We start from the raw sequence: 20,671 nt of genomic DNA on the forward strand, positions 1-20,671 counted from the left end.
CCCCAAGGGAGCCCCGTCTGGGGAGATGAAAGGGGACAGAGGGGACATCCCTTGGTGGCTGTGCCGGTGGGGACTTGGGGGTGGGTTCCCCTTGCCCGGGGGTCCCCCAGAGCTTGGGAGGGGCTCAGAGGGGACCGGGGGGGGACACAGAGGGTCCTTGAGCGGTGCCAGCCCCGGTGGTGGCCGCAGGGGGACAGTGGCGGTGACAGTGGCCGCGTGTGGCTCAGACCTTTCCAGATCTCCGAGGGCGGTTTCGGGGTCCCCGGGGTGGGGAGGGCGGTGCCACCCCCCGGGGGGCTCAGTGTGACCCCCCGCGGTGGCAGCTGGAGCTGAGGGACCCCCGGAGCCCCCCCGGGACAGAGGGGACAAGGGGGGGACAGGGGAGGGCCCCGGGGGTGTCGCGGGGGGTGTCACAGGCTGGGGCGGGGTGGGGACGGGCGGCTCTTGGGGGGCCGGGGGTTTGGGGTCCCGGGGGGGAATCTGAGATCCCGGGGGTCCTGAGGGGCTGCGGGGGGTCCCGGGGCTGACCGGGGGGGGGGTGGTTCCGGGGGTCCCGGGGGGCCGCAGAGCGGGGTCGGGGGTCCGGGGGCTCCCGGGGCGCTGGGACGGGGCTCGGGGGTCCCGGGGGGGTCTGGGGGGGGCCCTGTGCTGTGCTCGGCCCGGCGGGGCGGGGGTCCCGGGAGGGGGTCCCCGGGGGTGGGGGGGATCCCCGGGGTGGGGGGTCCCCCATGGGTGGGGCGGGGAGGGGGGGCAATGGCACAGAGGGATCCCGACCCCCCCCCGGCCCCCCCGGCCCCCCCGGTCCTACCTGGAGCTGCAGCCGCTCTGAGCCGGGGGCGGGGCCCGGGGGGGTCCCGGGGGGTCCCGGGGGGTCCTGGGGAGTCCCGGGGGGTCCCGGGGGGTCCCGGGGGGTCCCGGGGTGCGGGGGGGGCCCGCGGCGGCCGCGCGAGCCCCGGCGGCGGCGATTGACCCGCATTGACGTCACTGCGTCATCAGGGTTCCCCTGGAAACACGCGGGGGCTAAAAATAGCCCGGGGGGGGCGGGGGGCGGGGCGGGGGGCGGCCCCCCCTCCCCCGCGTCTGCCGCTATTCTGGGGACAAAGCGACAAATATAGAGCGGCCACTCCCGGAGCGGGGACACCCCCGCGGGGGGGCGGGGGACACGGGGGGCGGACACGGGGGACACCCCATGGCGGGGGGGCACGGGGGGATGGACATGGGGACAGGGGGACAGGGGGACAGGCAGACAGGGGGACAGGGGGACAGGGGGACAGGGGAGGGACACGGGGGACACCCCATGGCGGGGGGGGCACGGGGGGGGGACACAGGCACAGGGACAGTGACAAGAGCGGGCACCGTCACACGGGGGAAAGGCGACAAGCGGGGAACAGGGGGACACCGGGAGGCAGGGCAAGGGGACCCTGGGAAATGGGGACACCGGGACGTGGGGACACCGGGACATCAGGACATGGGGACATGTGGGCAGTGGGACAGCGGGATGTCAGGATATGGGGACACTGGGACACCGGGACGCAAGGACATGGGGACACTGGGACACTGGGAGGTGGCACAATGGGACACGCTGACACGGGGACACCGGGACATTATGGGGACACTGGGACACGGGGACATGGGGGTAACCGGGACACCGGGAACTGGGGACACCGGGACACTGGGACAGGGGACGGGAACAGGGACGGGCGGGGACAGGTTCGGATGGGCGGGACAGCTGCACTGGGGCCGTGCCGGGACGGGCCCTGCTGGGATGGGCTGGAATGGGGTGGGGTTGAAATGGGATGGGCTGGAATAGGGTGGGGCTGCAATGGGGTGGGACCGTAATGAGATGGGCTCTAATGGGATGGAGCTGTACTGGGGTGGGGCTTTACTGGGGTTAAGCTGTACTGGGGTAAGGCTGTACTGGGATGGGCTGTACTGGGATGGCCTGTACTGGGATGGGCTGTAATGGGATGGGCTGTATTGGGATGGGCTGTACTGGGATGGGCTGTAATGGGACGGGCTGTACTGGGACGGGCTGTAATGAGGTTAAGCTGTAATGGGATGGGCTGTAATGGGATGGGCTGTACTGGGGTTAAGCTGTAATGGGGTGGGTTTATACTGGAGTGAAGCTATACTGGGATGAGGTTGTACTGGGATGGGTTCATACTGGGAAGAAGCTGTGCTGGGCCGGGGCTATACTGGGATTGGTTTATACTGGGACAGGTTACACTGCCCATTCCACTGGGACGGAACTGTACTGGGATGGGCTGTACCGACACTGGTCTGTACTGGGATGGGCTGTACTGGGATGGGCTGTACTAGGATGGGCTGTACCGGCACTGGCCTGTACTGGGATGGGCCGTACTGGGCTGGTCTGTACTGGGATGGGCCGTATTGGGCTGGGTTATACTGGGATGGGCTATACTGGGATGGGCTATACTGGGATGGGCTGTACCGGCACTGGTCTGTACTGGGATGGGCTGTACTGGGATGGGCTGTACCGGCACTGGTCTGTACTGGGATGGGCTGTACTGGGATGGGCTGTACTGGGATGGGCTGTACCGGCACTGGTCTGTACTGGGATGGGCTATACTGGGATGGGCTGTACCGGCACTGGTCTGTACTGGGATGGGCCATACTGGGATGGGCTGTACCGGCACTGGTCTGTACTGGGATGGGCTATACTGGGATGGGCTGTACCGGCACTGGTCTGTACTGGGATGGGCTATACTGGGATGGGCTGTACCGGCACTGGTCTGTACTGGCCGCGCTGTTCTGTGTTTGTCGTTCCGGTCGGCCCCACCAGGTGGCGCCATTTCCCTTCCCTTTCGCGCCGACGGAGCCCCCCCCCCCCCCCCCCGCCCCCCCCCGGACCAGTACAGCCCAGTACAGCCCAGTACGGACCAGCACAGACCGGTACAGCACAGCAGTGCTCAGTACCCCTCTGCACCATCCAGCAACCCCCCTGGCCCTGCAGACCCCCAGAGACCCCCAGACACACCCCGAGCCCTCGAGGGACCCCCAGAGATCTCCCGGACCCTTCACAGGCCCCCAGAGGGAGCCAGAAAGGCCCAGGGCCCCATAAAGCCCCCCAGAGCTCCCCCCGACACATCCAGGCCCCCCAGAACCCCCAAAACATGTCCAGAGACCGCCCGCGCCCCCAGAGCCTTGGCTGGGCCAGGAGAGGGTGGCCGGGCTGGGGACAGGGACAGGGATGTGGGACAGGGGACAGCCCCCTCCCCCTCCCCCGTTAATTACGATCGTTGCCCCGGCGTTAATTATCGATCGCGCCGCTCCCTGTTAATTGGCTTCGGATTCAATTAGCGCTGCCCCCCCCAGCCCCCCCCGGCCCGGGATCGACCCGCGGGGACAGCGGGGACAGCGCGGGGGGGGCACCCACAGGGACCCCGCGGCCTTGGGGTGACCCTGAGCGTGGGGTGACCCCGGGCTTGGGGTGACCCTGGGCTTGGGGTGACCCTGGGCTTGGGGTGACCCCGGGCTTGGGGTGACCCCGGGCTTGGGGTGACTCTGGGCTTGGGGTGACCCCGGGCTTGGGGTGACCCTGGGCGTGGGGTGACCCTGGGCGTGGGGTGACCCTGGGCTTGGGGTGACCCTGGGCGTGGGGTGACCCTGGGCTTGGGGTGACCCTGGGCATGGGGTGACCCCGGGCATGGGGTGACCCTGGGCGTGGGGTGACTCTGGGCTTGGGGTGACCCTGGGCGTGGGGTGACCCCGGGCATGGGGTGACCCCGGGCTTGGGGTGACCCTGGGCGTGGGGTGACCCTGGGCTTGGGGTGCAGTGACAGCAGAGCCCAGGGGCTCCTGTGGGGATGCTGCCGCCCCTCGGGTCCTTTTGGGGTTCAGGGGTCACACTGGGGAGGGGTCCAGGTGTGGGGTCCATGAATGGGACCCAGAGTTGAGGTTCAGGGTCTGGAGCCACTTTGGGGCCCAAGTTTGGGGGTCGGGTGGGGGTCCAAGGTCAGGGGCTATTTTGGGGTCCCAGGGTGGGGGTTCACAGTTGGGGCCCAGGTTTGGGGTCCAACTTTGTGTCCCAGGGTTGGGATCCAAGGGTGGGACCTGCAGGTGGGACCCAGTGTGGGGTCCCAGGATGGGATCCAGATTTGGGGCCCCACCTGACTCTGGGGGGATTTGGCTGCTGTTCCCCATCCCACCCCCCCCGCAGCCAGGCCAGGGCTGGGGGTCCCAGGGCTGCACCCCCAGAGAGACCCCCCAGTGCCAGGGCTCCGAGGGGATGGGGGGAATTGACCCAGGAGGGGACTGACCCCAGCACAGAGGGGACTCCAAACACCAGGACGCTTCACTACGTTTATTGGGCCTCTGCAGGTTTAAATACAGGCCGGGATTTGGGGGGGCCGGGGGGGGGCCAAGGCAGGGGTGGGGGGCTGAGGGTCCCCCCCCTCCCCCCGCGGCACCCCCAGAGCTCGGAGCCGCCCCCCGGCTGCCCCCCCGGTGGGGTCGGGGGGCCGGGCTGGGAGGGCCCCGGGGGGGTTTTTGGGGTGCCCCCGGGGCCCCCCCGGCCCCTCAGCGGCTGTAGCCAAACTCGTCTGCGTCGTCCGCGCGGAAATCGCCGTAACGCCACAGGTTCAGCTGGGGAGGGGGGGACACGCGGGGTCACGGGGGGCCCCCAAAAGCCAGCACGGGGATCACCCCGGGGCAGGGGTCACCCCCAAACGGGGGGGCTGCACCTGGCACTGCCCCGGAGATGGGGGTGCCACGGCCAGCCCCTGCCCCAGGAGGTGTCCCCTGGATTTGGGGTGTCCCCCAGATTTGGGGTGACCCCTGGATTTGGGGTGCCCCTTGAATTTGGGGTGCCCACTGGATTTGGGGTGCCCCCACTCACCCGGGCGCTCTTGGCCGCCTCCTGCGCATTCAGGTACTCCGTGATCTGGGGGGACAGTCCTGGGTGACCCCGGGGCCCCTTGGGGGATTTGAGGACACCCCCAGGGATGGGACCCCCAGAACCCACCTGACACCCCCAGTACCCCCAGCACCCCTGAGGACCCACCCAACACCCCCCAACAGCCCCCCCCGCCCCTTCAAGGACCCGCCTAAGGCTTCCCAAAACCCCACCCAACATCCCAGCACCCAAGAGCCTCCAGCACCCCCAGAACGACCCCCCAACAGCTCCAGCACCCACCCAGCCCCTTGCAGCACCCACCCAACACCCCCCAACCCCTTCCCAGCCCCCTCAAAGCCCCCTTGACCTCCCCCCAGCACCCACCACTTTCTGGAACTGTCTCTCCTTGCGGGGCTCCACCATCACCAGCCCCTCCTTGACCAGCCCCAGCCCCACGTCGCTCTTGGAGTCGGCGAACTGCAGGGTGACGTGGGGACAGCCGGGGCCCAGGTGCTCCACGTTGAGCAGGCACTGCGTGTTCTGGATGTCCCTGACCACGCTGTCCACGGCGTCTGCCCGTGCCTCCTCCTGGGGACACCCCGGGGCAAGTTGGGGACATCCCACAGCCTCAGCAACACCCCGGGGCAAGTTGGGGACATCCCACAGCCTTGGGAACACCCCCGGGGCTTCTGGGGACACCCCACACCCAACAGAGACATGCCATGGCCTTTGGGAATCCCCCAGACTCTCAGGGAGTCCCCATGTCTGTTGGGGACCCCCGAACCCTCAGAGATCCCCTGGGACCTTCAGGGACCCCCTCCCAGGCCCCCAAGGATCTCCCCTGACCCTCACACCTCAGGGACCTCCTGGGTGTTTTGGGGACATCCACAACTCGCTGTGGGTTTGGGGAACCCTGGGATTGGGGGGTAGGGTGGGCTGGGGTCAGTGTCATCGTGGCTTGGGGTTACCCTGATATCAGGGTTCAGGATTGGGGTCAGGGTTGGGGTCAGGGCTGGAAGCTGGGGTTGGTGTTTGGGGTCAGGAGACACATTTGGGTCCCAGGTAAAATGTCCCCAACTGGGACCAAGTCTGGGGTTGATGGTTTGGGGTCCACAGCTGGGATCCACGGGTGGGACCTGGGGCTCAGGGGGCCATGAGTGGAACACAGGGTGAAGGTTCAGGGTCAGGGGTCACCATGGGGTCAGGGCTGGGGTGTGGGGTCCAGGTGAACCCCTGTACTCACGTCCTGGGGCACCTGGATGAAGGCAAAGGTGTACTCGGTGGCCTGGGGCGGCAGCACCCGTGGGGAGAACGCCGGGGGCAGCGCGGCCAGGCGGGTCGGGGGCAGCGTCTCCTTCTGTGGGGACACCACGGGGACAGCAGTGAGGGGGGACAGCAGGGGGGACACCAGAGACACCGAGGGGAAGGATGGGTGGGGGGGATGAAGGGATGGATGATGGAGGGATGGATCTATGATGGATGATAGATGGATGACGGATCTATGGATGGGTGGATCTACGGGTGGATGGATAGATCCATGAATGGATCCATGGATGGATGGATGGGTGGATGGAAGGAGGGATGGATGGATACATAGATGGATGCATAGATGGATGGATCCATGGATGGATGGATGGATGGATGGATGGATGGATGGATGGATGGATCCATGAACGGACACATCGATGGATGAATGGATCCATGGATGGAGGGCTGGTTTCCCCCTCACTTTCCCCAGTGCCACTCACGTTGCCGTAGTCAATGTAGAAAATGTGCACTTTCCCACCCGACTCCACCTTCTCCACGCGGGCGCGGTACCTGCAGAGCGGGATTTCGGGGGTTTGGTCCTCAGCCCACACCCCTGTGCTGCCCCACCCAGCCCCTCCTGTGGGGTCACCCCGTGCCCTCCTCACCATTCCCCGTCGACAAACTTGGCGATGCAGAAGTCTCCGCGGCGCGGGGAGAAGGAGCCCTCCACGGGCGGGTGGGCGCCCACCTCGGCGCGCATGTTCTCCATCAGCTTCTCCAGCTGGGCGCCTGTGGGGCCCCAGTCCAGGGTAAATCCCCAAGTCCTGTCCCAAACCTGACCCCAACCCCGCTCCCCAGTGTGGCCCCAGAGCCTGAACCCCAAGTACCAACGACGACTTCAAGAGTAGATCCCAAACGTGGACCTCAACCCCAGACCCTGCCCCATAACCTTAACCTTTGGACCCCAAACTTGGGTCCCAATCATGGACCCCTATTCTGGTCCTAAAAATGGTCCTGGGGGGTGGAGAGGTGACCCCACATCACCCTGGACACGCAGATCTGGGTGTTACAAACTCTCATCCCATCCAACGCCATCTGGGGAGCGCCCCGGGGTGCTGGGGGTGCCCAGGTGGCCCCTGTACCTGTCTCCACGTCCTGCACGTAGAAGTGGAGGTCGTCGGTGATCTCGGTGACAAACACAGGTTTGTAGTTGGCCGTGCGCTCCTTCTCCTCCAGCACCGGCACCACCTCCTCCACCGGCGTCTCCTCGTAGTGGGACCACACCTGGGGGGACACGGGTGGGGACACGGGGTGGGGACAAGGAGGTGGGGACATGGTCACACTCTGGGTCACGGCCATGGGAGGGTAGGGGCTGGACCTGGCAGTGGGAACATCCCCAGGGCTCAGCTTGGGGGTCTGTGTGCCTTGGGTGGGACATCCCTGGGGTGGGACATTCCTCGGCTGGGACATCCCTCGGCTGGGACGTTTCTTGGCATGCAACCATCATCCCTTGGGGTGGGGAACTCTCCAGGAGTGGGGACATTCCTTGGGGCGGAACATCTCTTGGGATGGGGACATCCATCGTGGTGGAGGCAGCTCTTGGTGTGCGGGCGCCCAGTGGGTGGGAACATTATTTGGGGTTGTGACATTTCCTCTGGTGTGGCCATCAGTTCTTGGGGTGGGGACATCCCTTGGCGTGGGGACACCCCTCAGAGTGGGATCATCTCTCAGGGTGGAAACACCCCGTGGAGTGACACGGGGACATCCTTTGGTGGGCACATCTCTCAGGGTGGGGACATCCCACGTGGTGGGGCCATCTTTTGGGACGGGGCCTTGTCTCTGGGGTGGTGACACCGCTGGGGGGGCGGGTCCCCTGAGCCCCCTCACCTTCTCCTTCCTCTGCTTGGCCGCGTCCTGGGCCGCCAGCAGGGCCTTGCAGTAGGGGCTGCGCTCGGCCGTGAAGTGCACGCGGGACAGCGCCTGCTCCACCAGCGCCACCGACAGGTTCACGCCCTCGATGTGCAGCCACCCGATGAAATTCCCGGCCTTGTCCATGCTCTCCACCTCCACCTCAACCTGCGGAATCCCGGGAATCACACGAGTCCTGTCCCCACCCCAGCCTGCCCCACCTGCTGCCCCTTCCCAGTGCCCCGAGTGCGCCCAGGTGGGGCCACCCCAGTCACCTCCCTGCACCCAGCCTGGGCCCAAGGACCCCCACGGTGCCACCACAGTGTGTCCCCCTGAGGTGGGGGACAAGGGACATGGGGGACCCACCCATGGGGTACACAAAGCCACCAGGTCCTGCCACCTCCTGCGTCCCATTCCACCCTGGGAATCCCATCTTGGGAATCACATCCTGGGAATCATCCTGAGAATCACAGCCCACCCTGGGACGAGTTGGGCTTGTGGCCAGTGTGGCCCTGGGGTCAGCAAATGGCACAGGACAGTGCCAGGCGTGTGGCTGAGGGGACAGCGAGGTTTGGGCCCAGTGGTGACACAGGGGCCACACCACAATGGTTCAAACCCTGGCCGTGGCCTTTGCCGTGGTCAGTGGGGTTTGGCTTTGCCAGCGCTGCCACATGGAGCCTGTCCCACCCCTGGGCTCACCCATCCCACCACAACCACTCCTGGTGCTTCCAAAGCCTGGAGGTGTCCCACTGTCCTTGCACTGTGGTGGCCACAGCACCACACTGGCCATGGCACCACACCAGCCACGGCACCACACCAGCCATGGCACCACACCAGCCACGGTACTGCACTGGCCATGGCACCACACTGGACATTGCACCACACTGGCCATGGAATCTTACCAGCCATGGCACCACACTGGCCATGGCACCACACTGGCCATGGAATTGTACCAGTCACGGCACCTCACTGGACACAGCACAAGACTGGACATTGCACTGCACTGGCCATGGCACCACAGAGGACAGGGCCCCACACTGGCCATTGGGCACCAATGTTGGCACCGTGGCAGACACAACACTGTCACCACAGCTGCCGTGACACTCCACTGGCCATCGCACCACATTGGCTACGGCACTGTGTCACCCCTGGCACCATGGCACTGTGGCAGCCACAGAACCACAACGACCGTGGCACCACATTGGACACGTCACTGCACTGGACATGGCACCACTGTGGACATGGTACAACACTGGACATGGCCACACTGGACATGTCATTGCACTGGCCATGGCACCACAGTGGCCATGGCAGCACACCGGACATGGCACCGCACTGGACACATCACCGCACTGGCCATGGCACCACTACGGCCATGGTACAACACTGGCCATGGCACCACACTGGACACGACACCACACCATCCCTGTCACCACACCAGGTGTTGGCACCGCACCTGCCAAGGCCAGGTTGTGGCAGGGCCACAGTGCAGGACACGGCCCCACAGGTCACCCGCTGTCCCCAGGGGTGGCAGTGCCAGGCTGGTCCCTGGGGTCAGCACCCTGTGCATGGCTGTGGCAGCTCCACAATGTCACAGGATGACACTCTGGGTGACAACAGCGTCCCTGTCCCCCGTGTCACCATCGGGTCACTGGCCAGGGGACAAGCAGGACATTGATGAACTCAGGGACAAGATGTGGCCACTGTAGTGGACAGGGAACGTGTGTGACCCACCCGTGGGGCACAGGAGGCCACCAGGTCCTGCAGCTCCTGGGGGGGACATCACTGGAACAGCTGCAGCCCCCTGGGGACGTGCCACCATCATGGGGACAGTGACCCCAGTGAGGAAGGACAGGAGGGGCACAGGGTGTCCCAGAGGGGCCACCAGCCCCACAGAGGCCCCCAAGCCACTGGTGTCACTCAGGTGACAGCTGCAAGTGCCACAAGTGCCACCAAGAGCAGGGGGGTGGCCATAGGGTGCTTTTGGGGCTGCAGGTGGTGTGGTGCCCCCCAGTCCCAGGAGCAGGGAGGGGACAGGGCACTGCTGGGGGTGCAGAGCCCGGCCTGGGCCCCAAAGAGCAGCAGCACCGGGTGGTGGTCCCTGTCCCCAGGGTCCCCTGTCCCCAGCCCAGGGCAGGGTCACAGCTGTGTGGGGTCGCAGCCTGGGGGGCTCAGGGGGTCAGACCTGGGGGGGCTCCACGGACGGAGCCGGGGTCTCCCCACTCCTCATCACCCCAAAGCCGCCGAGCCCCGCGCTGCCCCCTCTGTCCATCTGTCCGTCCGGCCGGCCCCGGGGAGGGGTCTCCCAGGGATCGCCCCCCCCCACCATCCACAAGCCCCGAGCGGGGCTGCGGGGAGGGGGAGGAGGAGGAGGAGGCGGCGGGAGGGAAGGAGGGAGGGAGGAGGAAGAGGAGGAGGAAGCGGCGCATCCCGCATCCCCCTCCCCGCGCACCAAAACCGCTCCGGGGCCGCCGCACCGGCCGAAGCGGGGCCGGCGGGGGCCCCTCCGGAGCGCGGCGGGTGGGTGGGTGGGTGGGGGCGCGGGGGGGGGCGGGGGGGGGCGCGGGGGGGTCTGCGCGGAGCCGGGATGCGTCAGCAGGAGCAGCGGGAGCGGCGGCAGCGGCAATCCATCCGCGCTCGCACTGAAGGACAAAAGGATGAGCCAGCCGCCTGCGCGGCTGCCGCTTCCCGCACCGCCCGCACCGCCCCGCACCGCGCCGCCCGCACCGCCCGCGCCGCCCCGCGCGGCCCCCGCCACCGGAGGATGCCCGCCGGCACCGCCACCGCCACCGCCGCCGCCACCGCCGCCGCTGTCACCGCCACCATCGCCCCGCGCCGCTGAACGCGACACCCACGCGGGGCCGCGGAATCGACACGCGGGAGGGGACGGGACGGGACCCCCCCGCCCCGCCACCGGCGCAGCCGCCGCCGCTACCGGGAGGTGCCCCCGCCGGCATCGCCCCCCCACCGCCACCCGCCCCACGCCGACGCCCTTTCCTCCCCCCCGCTCCCTCCCCGAACCGCGTTTTTCCCTCTCCCGGGGGGGGCTCCCCGCCATTTATTTATTTATTTCGGCCTATTTTTAATCTTTATTTTCCTGTTTTATTTTTAGGTTTTCGTCCGGGTTGTTTGGGTTTTTTTTTTTTTTTTTTTTTTTTTGGGTAATATTTTGAATTTTTATTTTTAGTTTTTTTTTTCATCCGATTTTAGCCTTATTTTAACTTTTATCCTCATTTCCGTTCTTATCTTGATTTGATTTGATTTTAGATTTTTATTCCGTTCTTACCTCCTTTTCCAATTCCCTTTCCTCGCCAATTTTTTTTTTTTTTTTTTTTTTCCCATTCCCATTTCCCTCCCCGGTTTTCCGTGGTATTTTTTTTTTTTCTTTTCTTTTTCTTTTTTTTTTTTCTCTCTCCCCACTTTTTCTCTCCTCCGCTCCCTCCCCTTTCCCCAATTCTTCCTTTTCAACCCGCTTCTTTTTTTTAATTATTTCCTTTTTCGCCACTTTCCCCGCGTTTCTCCCCCCCCTCACCCCTTTTCCCCCGGCCTGGGGGGGGGCGGCCATGCGGGCCCCGCCGAGCCCCCCGGGCCGGCCCCACGGGCGGAGGAGCGAGGCCGCGGCCTTGGCCGGGCTCGGGGGCTGCCGGGCCCCCGCTTAGCCGGGCCGGCCCCCCCCATCCTGCACCGCAGCCTCCAGGAGCCATTTTGTCTTTTTTTTTTTTTGGGAGCCGGCCCCCCCCCCCACTCCTCGGTCCCGCGCCCCCCGCGCTCGCCTCGAGCCCCCCCGGACCCCCCGATCCCCCTTCCCCAGGTAGGTACCGGCGAGCGGGGCCGGGCGGGGGGGGGGGTTCCTTCTCCTCCTCTCCCTGCGCCCCCCCCCAGCACCTACCGCTGATTTTTTTTCCTCTCCCTTAAATTTTCATTTTTCCCTCCTCAAGCCCAGCTCCCCTCGGAGCCCCCCCCCCCAACCCAACCCCGACCCCAACCCAACCCCGACCACCCCCCCCCCCCCCTCCGGCCAGCCGGGCCCCCCAGCTCGTGGGAGCCGGGAGAGGGGGGGGCCCCAGCCCGTTCTCCTGTTCTCGCCGCCATCCCCAGACGATGGTGAATGATGAACGTGCCACACCATGAAGCTCTTGTGGCAGGTAACTGTGCACCACCTCCGCCGCCACCGCCGCCACCGCACCTGGCCGGGGCTCCTGGCCGCCTCCCTGACCCTCCACGCGTGGCTCCTGGCCACGGCCGCCGCCTCGCCGGGCCCCCAGAGCTGCCCCTCCGTGTGCTCCTGCAGTAACCAGTTCAGCAAGGTGGTGTGCACCCGCCGCGGCCTGGCCGAGGTGCCCCCCGGCATCCCCTCCAACACCCGCTATCTCAACCTCATGGAGAACAACATCCAGATGATCCAGGCGGACACGTTCCGACACCTGCACCACCTGGAGGTGCTGCAGCTGGGCAGGAACGCCATCCGGCAGATCGAGGTGGGCGCCTTCAACGGCCTGGCCAGCCTCAACACCCTGGAGCTCTTCGACAACTGGCTGACGGTGATCCCCAGCGGGGCCTTCGAGTACCTGTCCAAGCTGCGGGAGCTGTGGCTGCGCAACAACCCCATCGAGAGCATCCCCAGCTACGCCTTCAACCGCGTGCCCTCCCTCATGCGCCTCGACCTGGGCGAGCTCAAGAAGCTCGAGTACATCTCCGAGGGCGCCTTCGAGGGCTTGTACAACCTCAAGTACCTCAACCTGGGGATGTGCAACATTAAGGACATGCCCAACCTGACGCCCTTGGTGGGCCTGGAGGAGCTGGAGATGTCGGGCAACAACTTCCCCGAGATCAAGCCGGGCTCCTTCCACGGGCTCAAATCCCTCAAAAAGCTCTGGATCATGAACTCGCAGATCAACCTGATCGAGCGCAACGCCTTCGACGACCTGACGGCGCTGGTGGAGCTCAACCTGGCCCACAACAACCTGTCGTCCCTGCCCCACGACCTGTTCGCCCCGCTGCGCTACCTGGTGGAGCTGCACCTGCACCACAACCCCTGGGACTGCGACTGCGACATCCTCTGGCTGTCGTGGTGGCTGCGGGAGTACATCCCCACCAACTCCACCTGCTGCGGCCGCTGCCACGCCCCGCTGCACATGCGGGGCCGCTTCCTGGTGGAGGTGGACCAGACCTCCTTCCAGTGCTCGGCGCCCTTCATCATGGACGCGCCCGCGGACCTCAACATCTCGGAGGGGCGCGTGGCCGAGCTGCGCTGCCGGACGCCCTCCATGTCCTCGGTGCGGTGGCTGCTGCCCAACGGGACGGTGCTGAGCCACGCCTCGAGCCACCCGCGCCTCTCCGTGCTCAACGACGGCACCCTCAACTTCTCGCACGTGCTGCTGAGCGACACCGGCCTCTACACCTGCATGGTGACCAACGTGGCCGGCAACTCCAACGCCTCGGCCTTCCTCAACGTCAGCACGGCCGAGCTCAACACCTCCAACTACAGCTTCTTCACCACCGTCACGGTGGAGACCACCGAGATCTCCCCCGAGGACGTGTCCCCCAAGTTCACCAAGCCCGTGCCCACCACCTCGACGGGCTACCAGCCGGCCTACACCACCACCACCACCGTGCTGGTGCAGACCACGCGCCCGCCCAAGCAGGTGGCCGTGCCCACCGCCGACGCCGGCGACAAGCTGCAGACCAGCCTGGACGAGGTGATGAAGACCACCAAGATCATCATCGGCTGCTTCGTGGCCGTGACGCTGCTGGCCGCCGCCATGCTCATCGTCTTCTACAAGCTCCGCAAGCGCCACCAGCAGCGCAGCACCGTCACCGCCGCCCGCACCGTGGAGATCATCCAGGTGGACGAGGACATCGCCCCGGCCGCCGCCGCCGCGCCCGCGGCCACCCCGGCTGGAGGGGCCGGGGAAGGGGCCGTGGTGCTGCCCAACATCCACGAGCACCTCAACTACAACACCTACAAGGCCGGACACGGCGCCCACTGGACAGAGAACGCGCTGAGCAACTCCCTGCACCCCCCCGGGACCACCCTGGCCGACCCCTATTTAATCCAGACCCACCCCAAGGAGAAAGTTCAGGAAACCCAGATATGAACTCATTTTTGGGGGCTTTTTCCTGCTTCTTTTTTTTTGGGTCGTTCCTTCCCCCCCCCACCAACCTTCAACCTGCAACCCCGGCCCTGAATTATTATAAACACAATAGATGCACAAAAGCAGAACTCCAAAAAGAAGGAAACCCAGGAGAATTCCTCAATGCTAAGGAAAACCAGGAGAATTCCTCAATAATAGACACAACTTTTGTACAGGGGGGGGAGAGACTCTTTTTCGTGTACATGCTTCTATAGCCAACCTCGGGGCCGAGAAGAGCAGCAGATTCTATTAAAATTTAACGAAAACCACCCAAAACTCCTACAAAAAAACCACTATTTTCTAACTCGCAGGTTCTATTTAAACACATACAAAAAAAAAAAAAAAAAAAAAAAAAAAAGAAAGAACCACAAAACCAGGAGAAACAGAGGAAAAGAAAAAAAAAACAAAAAACAAAAGGGTAAATCAGAGGAGCAATCCCCGAGCTCGGGGACGAGCGGCGCGGGGGGACGCGGGGGACGCCGGAGCGGTGGCAGCAGCTGTCGGGGTGGGGTTTTGGGGGGGGGTCCGGGGTGTTTTTTTGGGGGGTTATTTGGGGCAGGGGGTGAGGTCGGCCCCCCCAAGCCCGCGGCGCTGCCCTTGGCTCGGTGCCCGCGGCTCCGGCGTCACCGGAGCGGGATCCGCGCCAGGACCTTCCCAATGCAATAAAGGAATGGATTTTGGGGGAGGGTGGGGGGCTCGGGGGGGGGCGGGGGGCGCAGCCTCAGGGCTGGGGATGGACGTCTGCAATGTATTCAAGCAAAAAATTCCTCAAAAACCCACGGGAAGGGGAAAAAAAACCCCGCAAGCACCTGGGGGAGAGGGGGATGGTTTTTTTTGAGGGGGGGGAGATTTGGGGAGGGGGGGCAGAGCGGGTGCCCCCCCGCTTTGCTCTGCGCCCCCTTTCCCACGTGTTTGTCACACCCCCCCCGGGCCCCCCCGGACCCCCCGGCACAGGGCTACGGCTCCTGGGGGGCTGGGGGGGCCCCACGGGAGACCTGACCAATGATTGTAACCACCTTCACTAAAAACGGCATTTTTAGTCCTTTTATTTGGGGCGGGGAGGGGGTGACAATGGGGACACCCCCCCCAAGGGCTGCTCATGGAACGGGGGGGGGGTCACCGGGAGAAATTAAGGGCTCGGGGAGGGGGGGGAGGTGACAATGGGGGGGCCACCAGCATCGGAGGTGGCGCCGGGGGGGTCCCGGTGGGGACCCCAAGTGCCTCGTGGGGGTCCCGAGGGGATGGGGGGGTCGAGGGGGGGGGTCGGGCAGCAGCGAGGGGGGGCCCCCCCCGGGTTGCTCGGGCGCTGGAATTACTTTAATTTCTTGTTTTAGCTTTAAAATGTTCTCGGAATGGGGGGGGGGGAGGCAAAGCTGAGCGAAAAAAATTTGGGTTTTGGGGGTGTCCGGGAGGGGGGCGGAAGGCGGGAAGGAGATGCAGAAGTTCCCTCTCAGGCTGTAAACGCCGGAAGGATCCGACTGTACCGCGAATCCAACAAAAAAAAAAAAGGAAAAAAAAAAGAAAAAAAAAAAAAAAAACAAGTGTATTTTTGTATTTTAATAAATATTGTTCCAAATTTGTAACAGCGAGTGCCCGAGGGGTTAAACGGGGGTGGGGGGGGGAGAGCTCGGGGGGGGGCCGAGGGGGGTGCCCCCCTCCCCGCCAGCCTGAAAGGGGTTTTTTGTCCTCTCAGCAGGAAAAGCTTTGGAAAAATCGCGGAGCGGGGAAGGGACACGGAGAGAGAGGATGGAGGAGGGGACGGGGTGAGAACTGGGGGTGACACGGCGGGGACAAGAATTGTGGGGTGACATTGGGGGGGTGAGAACAGGGGGTGACATTGGGGGGACAATTAAGGGGTGACATTGGGGGGGTGAGAACTGGGGGTGACATTGGGGGGACAATTGGGGGTGACATTGGGGGGGTGCTGAGAATTGGGGGGTGGGGGGGGCACAGCGAGACCCCCATCTGGGGCTGGGGGGGGTTGGGGGTCACCCTCCAGGCTGGGGGTTCCCGGCTGGAATTGGGATTGCAGGGAGGGAGGAGGGGACACCCCTCTGAGGGGACAGAGGGACAGAGTGTCCCTGTGGCCATGGGGAGCCTCGATGGCACCGGTGTCCCCAGGGTGCCACCACCACTTCCCGGGGACACCCAGGGGCTGAGCCCCTCCCCTCGGTCACCACGGAGCTGACAGGGTTCACTGTTGGGATTTGGGATTTTTTTTAGGATTTTTGCTATTTTTGGCGAATCCGGGTCAGTTTTCCCCCAAACCACATTCCTGCTTTTCCCTTTATTCCCGAATTTTCCCACCCAGGCCAATCTGGGAATGCCAACACCTCCTCCTGCTCCTGGGGGATGAATCCCCCCTCCTCCTCCCTGTGCTGAGCACAGACAAGAATGATCCCAAAAATCCTGGGAATGCTGCAGCGGGCTGGAGGGATTTATGGCCTTTATTGGCATTGATTTTAACCCGAAATTAGAGCATCACTATCATTATCCCATCTTCATTTCCATATCCTCATCCCCATCCTCAACCTAATCCCATCCTCATCCTCATCCCATTCTCATCCTTATCCCCATCCCAACCCCAAACCCCACCGGCCCTGGACTCCCCCAGTTCCCAGCTGCAGGAATTCTGTCCTGTCCATCCTGTTAATGACAATCTCACCAGCCCCAACCCCCAGAGCAGCCCCAGCTCTTTCCCTGGAATGATTCCTTTGGAGCAGGGCGGGAATCAGGGCCCGGGGATGTGGGGAAACACTGACAAATTAAAATTAAACCCAGGGATTTTTAGGGGATGTCACGGAACTCCCCGTGGCAGTGGGATCTGGAGTTCTCCTGGTGACTCCCCCCGCATTAGCAACTCCAGAGGGAGCGGGATGGGGTGGGATGGGATGAGGTGGGATGTGGGAGGATGCTCTGGGACACAGAAGATGCCCCAAGCACAGGGCTGAGATCGGCCCTGGAATTGAGATTTGTGCTGGGATCAGTGCTGGGATTGGGATTTGTGCTGGGATCAGCACTGGGATTGGGATCAGCACTGGGATTGGGATTTGTGCTGGGATTGGGGTTGGGATCAGCACTGGGATTGATCCTGGGATCAGGGTTGGGATTTGTGCTGGGATTGGAGTTGGGGTCAATACTGGGATCAGCACTGGAACTGGGGTTTGGATCAGTGCTGGGATCAGGCTGGGATTGGGATCAGTACTGGGGTCAAGGCAGGATCAAGATTGGATCAGTGCTGGGATCAGATTGGGATTGGGATAAATGCTGGGATCAGGCTGGGATTGGGATTGGGATCAGTGCTGGGATAAAGGCAGGATCAGGTTGGGATCAGACTGGGATTGGGATCGGTGCTGGATTGCCCGACTGGGAATCCGCAGCCCCAGCAGACAAAAACCCCCTGGAATTCTTGGGGGGCCCGGGGCAGTTTCCTGGCGTTCCCGGGGGATCCGCAGCTCCGGGGGGATCCCAGCGGCCGCGGGGGAGCCGAGGGGCACCCAGGGGTCCCCTGGGCCCTTCCCGGGCGCTCCCGGAGCCGCCCTCCCGCCGGAACCCCCCAGCTCCCCCCTGCTCCCCACGCTCCGGGGCCGGTTCGTCAGCGGCGGCTCCGGGCCCGTGAGTCAGCAGCAGCCGGAGCTGCCGGATAAAAATATCCCACGGCTGTGGGGGTGGGCAGGGACTCGGCTGCCGGCGGGAACGCGGCCGGGGCCACCGTGGGAACCGCGGGGACCCGTCCCAGGACCCGCAGCCGGAGCCGGGAATGGGCCTGGGCAGCGTCCTGGCTTCCCACGGCCTCCCCGCCACGGCATTCCTGCCCTGCATCCCGAATTCCTGTCCTGCATCCCCAATTCCTACCCTGCATCCCGAATTCCTGCCCTGCATCCCGAATTCCTGCCCTGCATCCCCAATTCCTGCCCTGCATCCCCAATTCCTGCCCTGCATCCCAAATTCCTGCCCTGCATCCCGAATTCCTGCCCTGCATCCCGAATTCCTGCCCTGCATCCCCAATTCCTGCCCTGCATCCCCAATTCCTGCCCTGCATCCCAAATTCCTGCCCTGCATCCCCAATTCCTGCCCTGCATCCCCAATTCCTGCCCTGCATCCCAAATTCCTGCCCTGCATCCCGAATTCCTGCCCTGCATCCCCAATTCCTGCCCTGCATCCCCAATTCCTGCCCTGCATCCCAAATTCCTGCCCTGCATCCCAAATTCCTGCCCTGCATCCCCAATTCCTGCCCTGCATCCCAAATTCCTGCCCTGCATCCCCAACTCCTGCCCTGCATCCCCAATTCCTGTCCTGCATGCTGAATTCCTACTCTGCATCCCAAACTCCTACCCTGCATCCCAAATTCCTGCCCTGCACCCCAAATTCATGCCCTGCATCCCAAACCCATGCCCTGCATCCCCAATTCCTGCCCTGCCTGCCAAATTCCTGCCCCGCATCCTGAATTCCACGTGGCCTCCCCCATCTCCACGTTCCTGGGCAGCAGCCCATCTTCCCACGGCCTCCCCACGACATTCCCGGGAAGCATCCTGGGCTTCCACGTGTCCTCCCTGCCACTGCATTCCTGGGAAGAAGCTCGGGCTCCATCTGGCCTCCCTGCCACGACATTCCCGGGCAGGTGCAGCGCGGAGCCTCCGGAATGTGCCGAGGCAGCGGAGCGAAGCCCTTGGGATGCGGGTCAGCAATTCCCGGCAGCGCGAGATGCTGAGCAGGGAGGGGGACGACTGCAGTGTCCCTGTGTCCCTGTTTCTCCATGTTCCTCTATCCCTGTGTCCCTGTGTCCCTGTGTCCCCATGTCCCTGTTTCTCCACGTTCCCATATCCCTGTATCCCTGTACCCCTGTGTCCCCATGTCTCTGTGTCCCTGTTTCTCCATGTTCCTGTATCCCCGTGTCCCTGTGCCCCCATGTCCCAGTGTCCTCCTGTCCTTGTATCCTCCTGTCCCTGTGTCCTCCTGTCCCTGTTTTTCCATGTTCCTGTATCCCTGCACCCCCGTGTCTCCATGTTCTTGTATCCCTACACCCCTGTTTCCCCATGTCCCTGTGTCCCAGCACCCCCATATCCCTGTATCCCCATATCCCTGTGTCCCCATGTCCCTGTATCCCTGCACCCCCATATCTCTGTATCCTCATATCCCTGTGTCCCCATGTCCCTGTATCCCTGCACCCCCATATCTCTGTATCCCCATATCCCTGTGTCCCCATGTCCCTGTATCCCTGCACCCCCATATCTCTGTATCCCCATGTCCCTGTGTCCCCATGTCCCTATGTCCCCACGTCCCTGTGTTTCCATACCCTCAGGTCCCTGCATTCCCATGTCCCTGCATCCCTGTGCCCCTGCATTCCCAATTCCGTGTCCCTGTGTCCCACCATTCCACGACCTTATGTCCCTGTGTCCCTGCACTCCCGTGTTCCCACAGCCAGCACCACCAGCCTGCAGCTGCTGCCACATCTGGATCCACAACTGCATCTGGGTCCACACCTGCATCTGGGTCCACACCTGCATCTGGGTCCACAACTGCACCTGTGTCCACCACATCTGCACCCACGGCAACATCTGGAGCCCCGTCCACATCTGGATCCAGGGCCACAGCTGTCACCGTGCCCACACCTGGATCTGCATCCACAAACCACATCTGTATCCCTGCCCACAACGGCATCCATGTCAACATCTGCATCCCTGCCCACATCTGGATCATGCCCCAAACTGCAGCTGTGTCCACATCTGCATCAACCACATCTGCAGTCACAGCCACATCTGGATCCTCAAATCCCATCTGGATCCTCAAATCCCATCAGGATCCATAAATCCCATCTCTTTCCAAGAGACATCTGCACCAGTGCCAACATCTGGATGGGAGCATCAGCTCCTGAATTTTGGCTCAGGGGAACCGTGACAGTCGGCGGGGGAGGGATCCGGGATCCACCTTGGAATTGTGAATCACGGAATAATTACCCAAAATGGGCCCCGAGCGCCGGAGCTGCAATCAGGGAAATCACAGGAGTTCCAGGGAATTTTAATATCCGGAGACGTTAACGGGAACAGGTTCAAACAAGGGGATCCATCCGGACTCCAACCCCACATCCATCCAGAATCCAACCCCACATCCATCTGGATTCCAACTTCACATCCAACCCCACATCCATCCCACATCTGCCCAGGGCACTCTCAGTATCCCCTGGGATCTCCTGGGATCTCTCAGAATCACCTGGAATCTGCTGGTGACACCTTGGATCTCTCAGAATCACCCGGCATCTTTCCATATCCCACAGATACTCTTGGTATCCCCTGAGATGCCTCAGTATCCCCAGGCTCTCTCGGTATCCCTGGCTATCCCTGGGATCTCTGAGTATCCCCGGCATCTCTGACTATCCCTGGGATCTCTGGTATCCCTGGGATCTCTGGGTATCCCCAAGATCTCTGGGTCCCCCCAGGATCTCTGGGTATCTCCGAGATCTCTGAGTATCTCCGGGATCTCTGGGTATCCCCAGGATCTCTGGGCATCACCGCACCCTCCGGTCCCT

General features: G+C 63.7%; 2 protein-coding genes across 2 annotated transcripts in view; one reads left to right on the forward strand and one right to left on the reverse strand.

Moving 5' to 3' along the window:
- Positions 1 to 4,460: 4,460 nt before the first annotated feature.
- Positions 4,461 to 20,671, reverse strand: part of SND1 (staphylococcal nuclease and tudor domain containing 1) — a gene marked incomplete at its 5' end in the record, with an annotated part of 77,896 nt that continues 61,685 nt past the window's right edge. Inside the window, 8 exons of the mRNA XM_083860653.1 lie at positions 4,461 to 4,605; positions 4,859 to 4,903; positions 5,240 to 5,443; positions 6,099 to 6,212; positions 6,604 to 6,673; positions 6,769 to 6,892; positions 7,246 to 7,387; positions 7,991 to 8,179. Of these exons, the coding sequence (XP_083716779.1) occupies positions 4,540 to 4,605; positions 4,859 to 4,903; positions 5,240 to 5,443; positions 6,099 to 6,212; positions 6,604 to 6,673; positions 6,769 to 6,892; positions 7,246 to 7,387; positions 7,991 to 8,179 (954 nt within the window). The 3' untranslated portion in view covers positions 4,461 to 4,539. The remainder of the gene's footprint in view (positions 4,606 to 4,858; positions 4,904 to 5,239; positions 5,444 to 6,098; positions 6,213 to 6,603; positions 6,674 to 6,768; positions 6,893 to 7,245; positions 7,388 to 7,990; positions 8,180 to 20,671) is intronic.
- On the forward strand, positions 12,139 to 14,109 carry LRRC4 (leucine rich repeat containing 4; the record flags this gene model as incomplete). The annotated part of the gene is made up of 1 exon (XM_083860431.1): positions 12,139 to 14,109. The coding sequence occupies one exon, from the start codon at positions 12,139 to 12,141 to the stop codon at positions 14,107 to 14,109; it is 1,971 nt and encodes a 656-aa protein (XP_083716557.1).

Source organism: Zosterops lateralis (genome assembly GCF_965231275.1).
Source record: "Zosterops lateralis genome assembly, chromosome: 4".
In the NCBI taxonomy this organism is placed as follows: Eukaryota; Metazoa; Chordata; class Aves; order Passeriformes; family Zosteropidae; genus Zosterops; species Zosterops lateralis.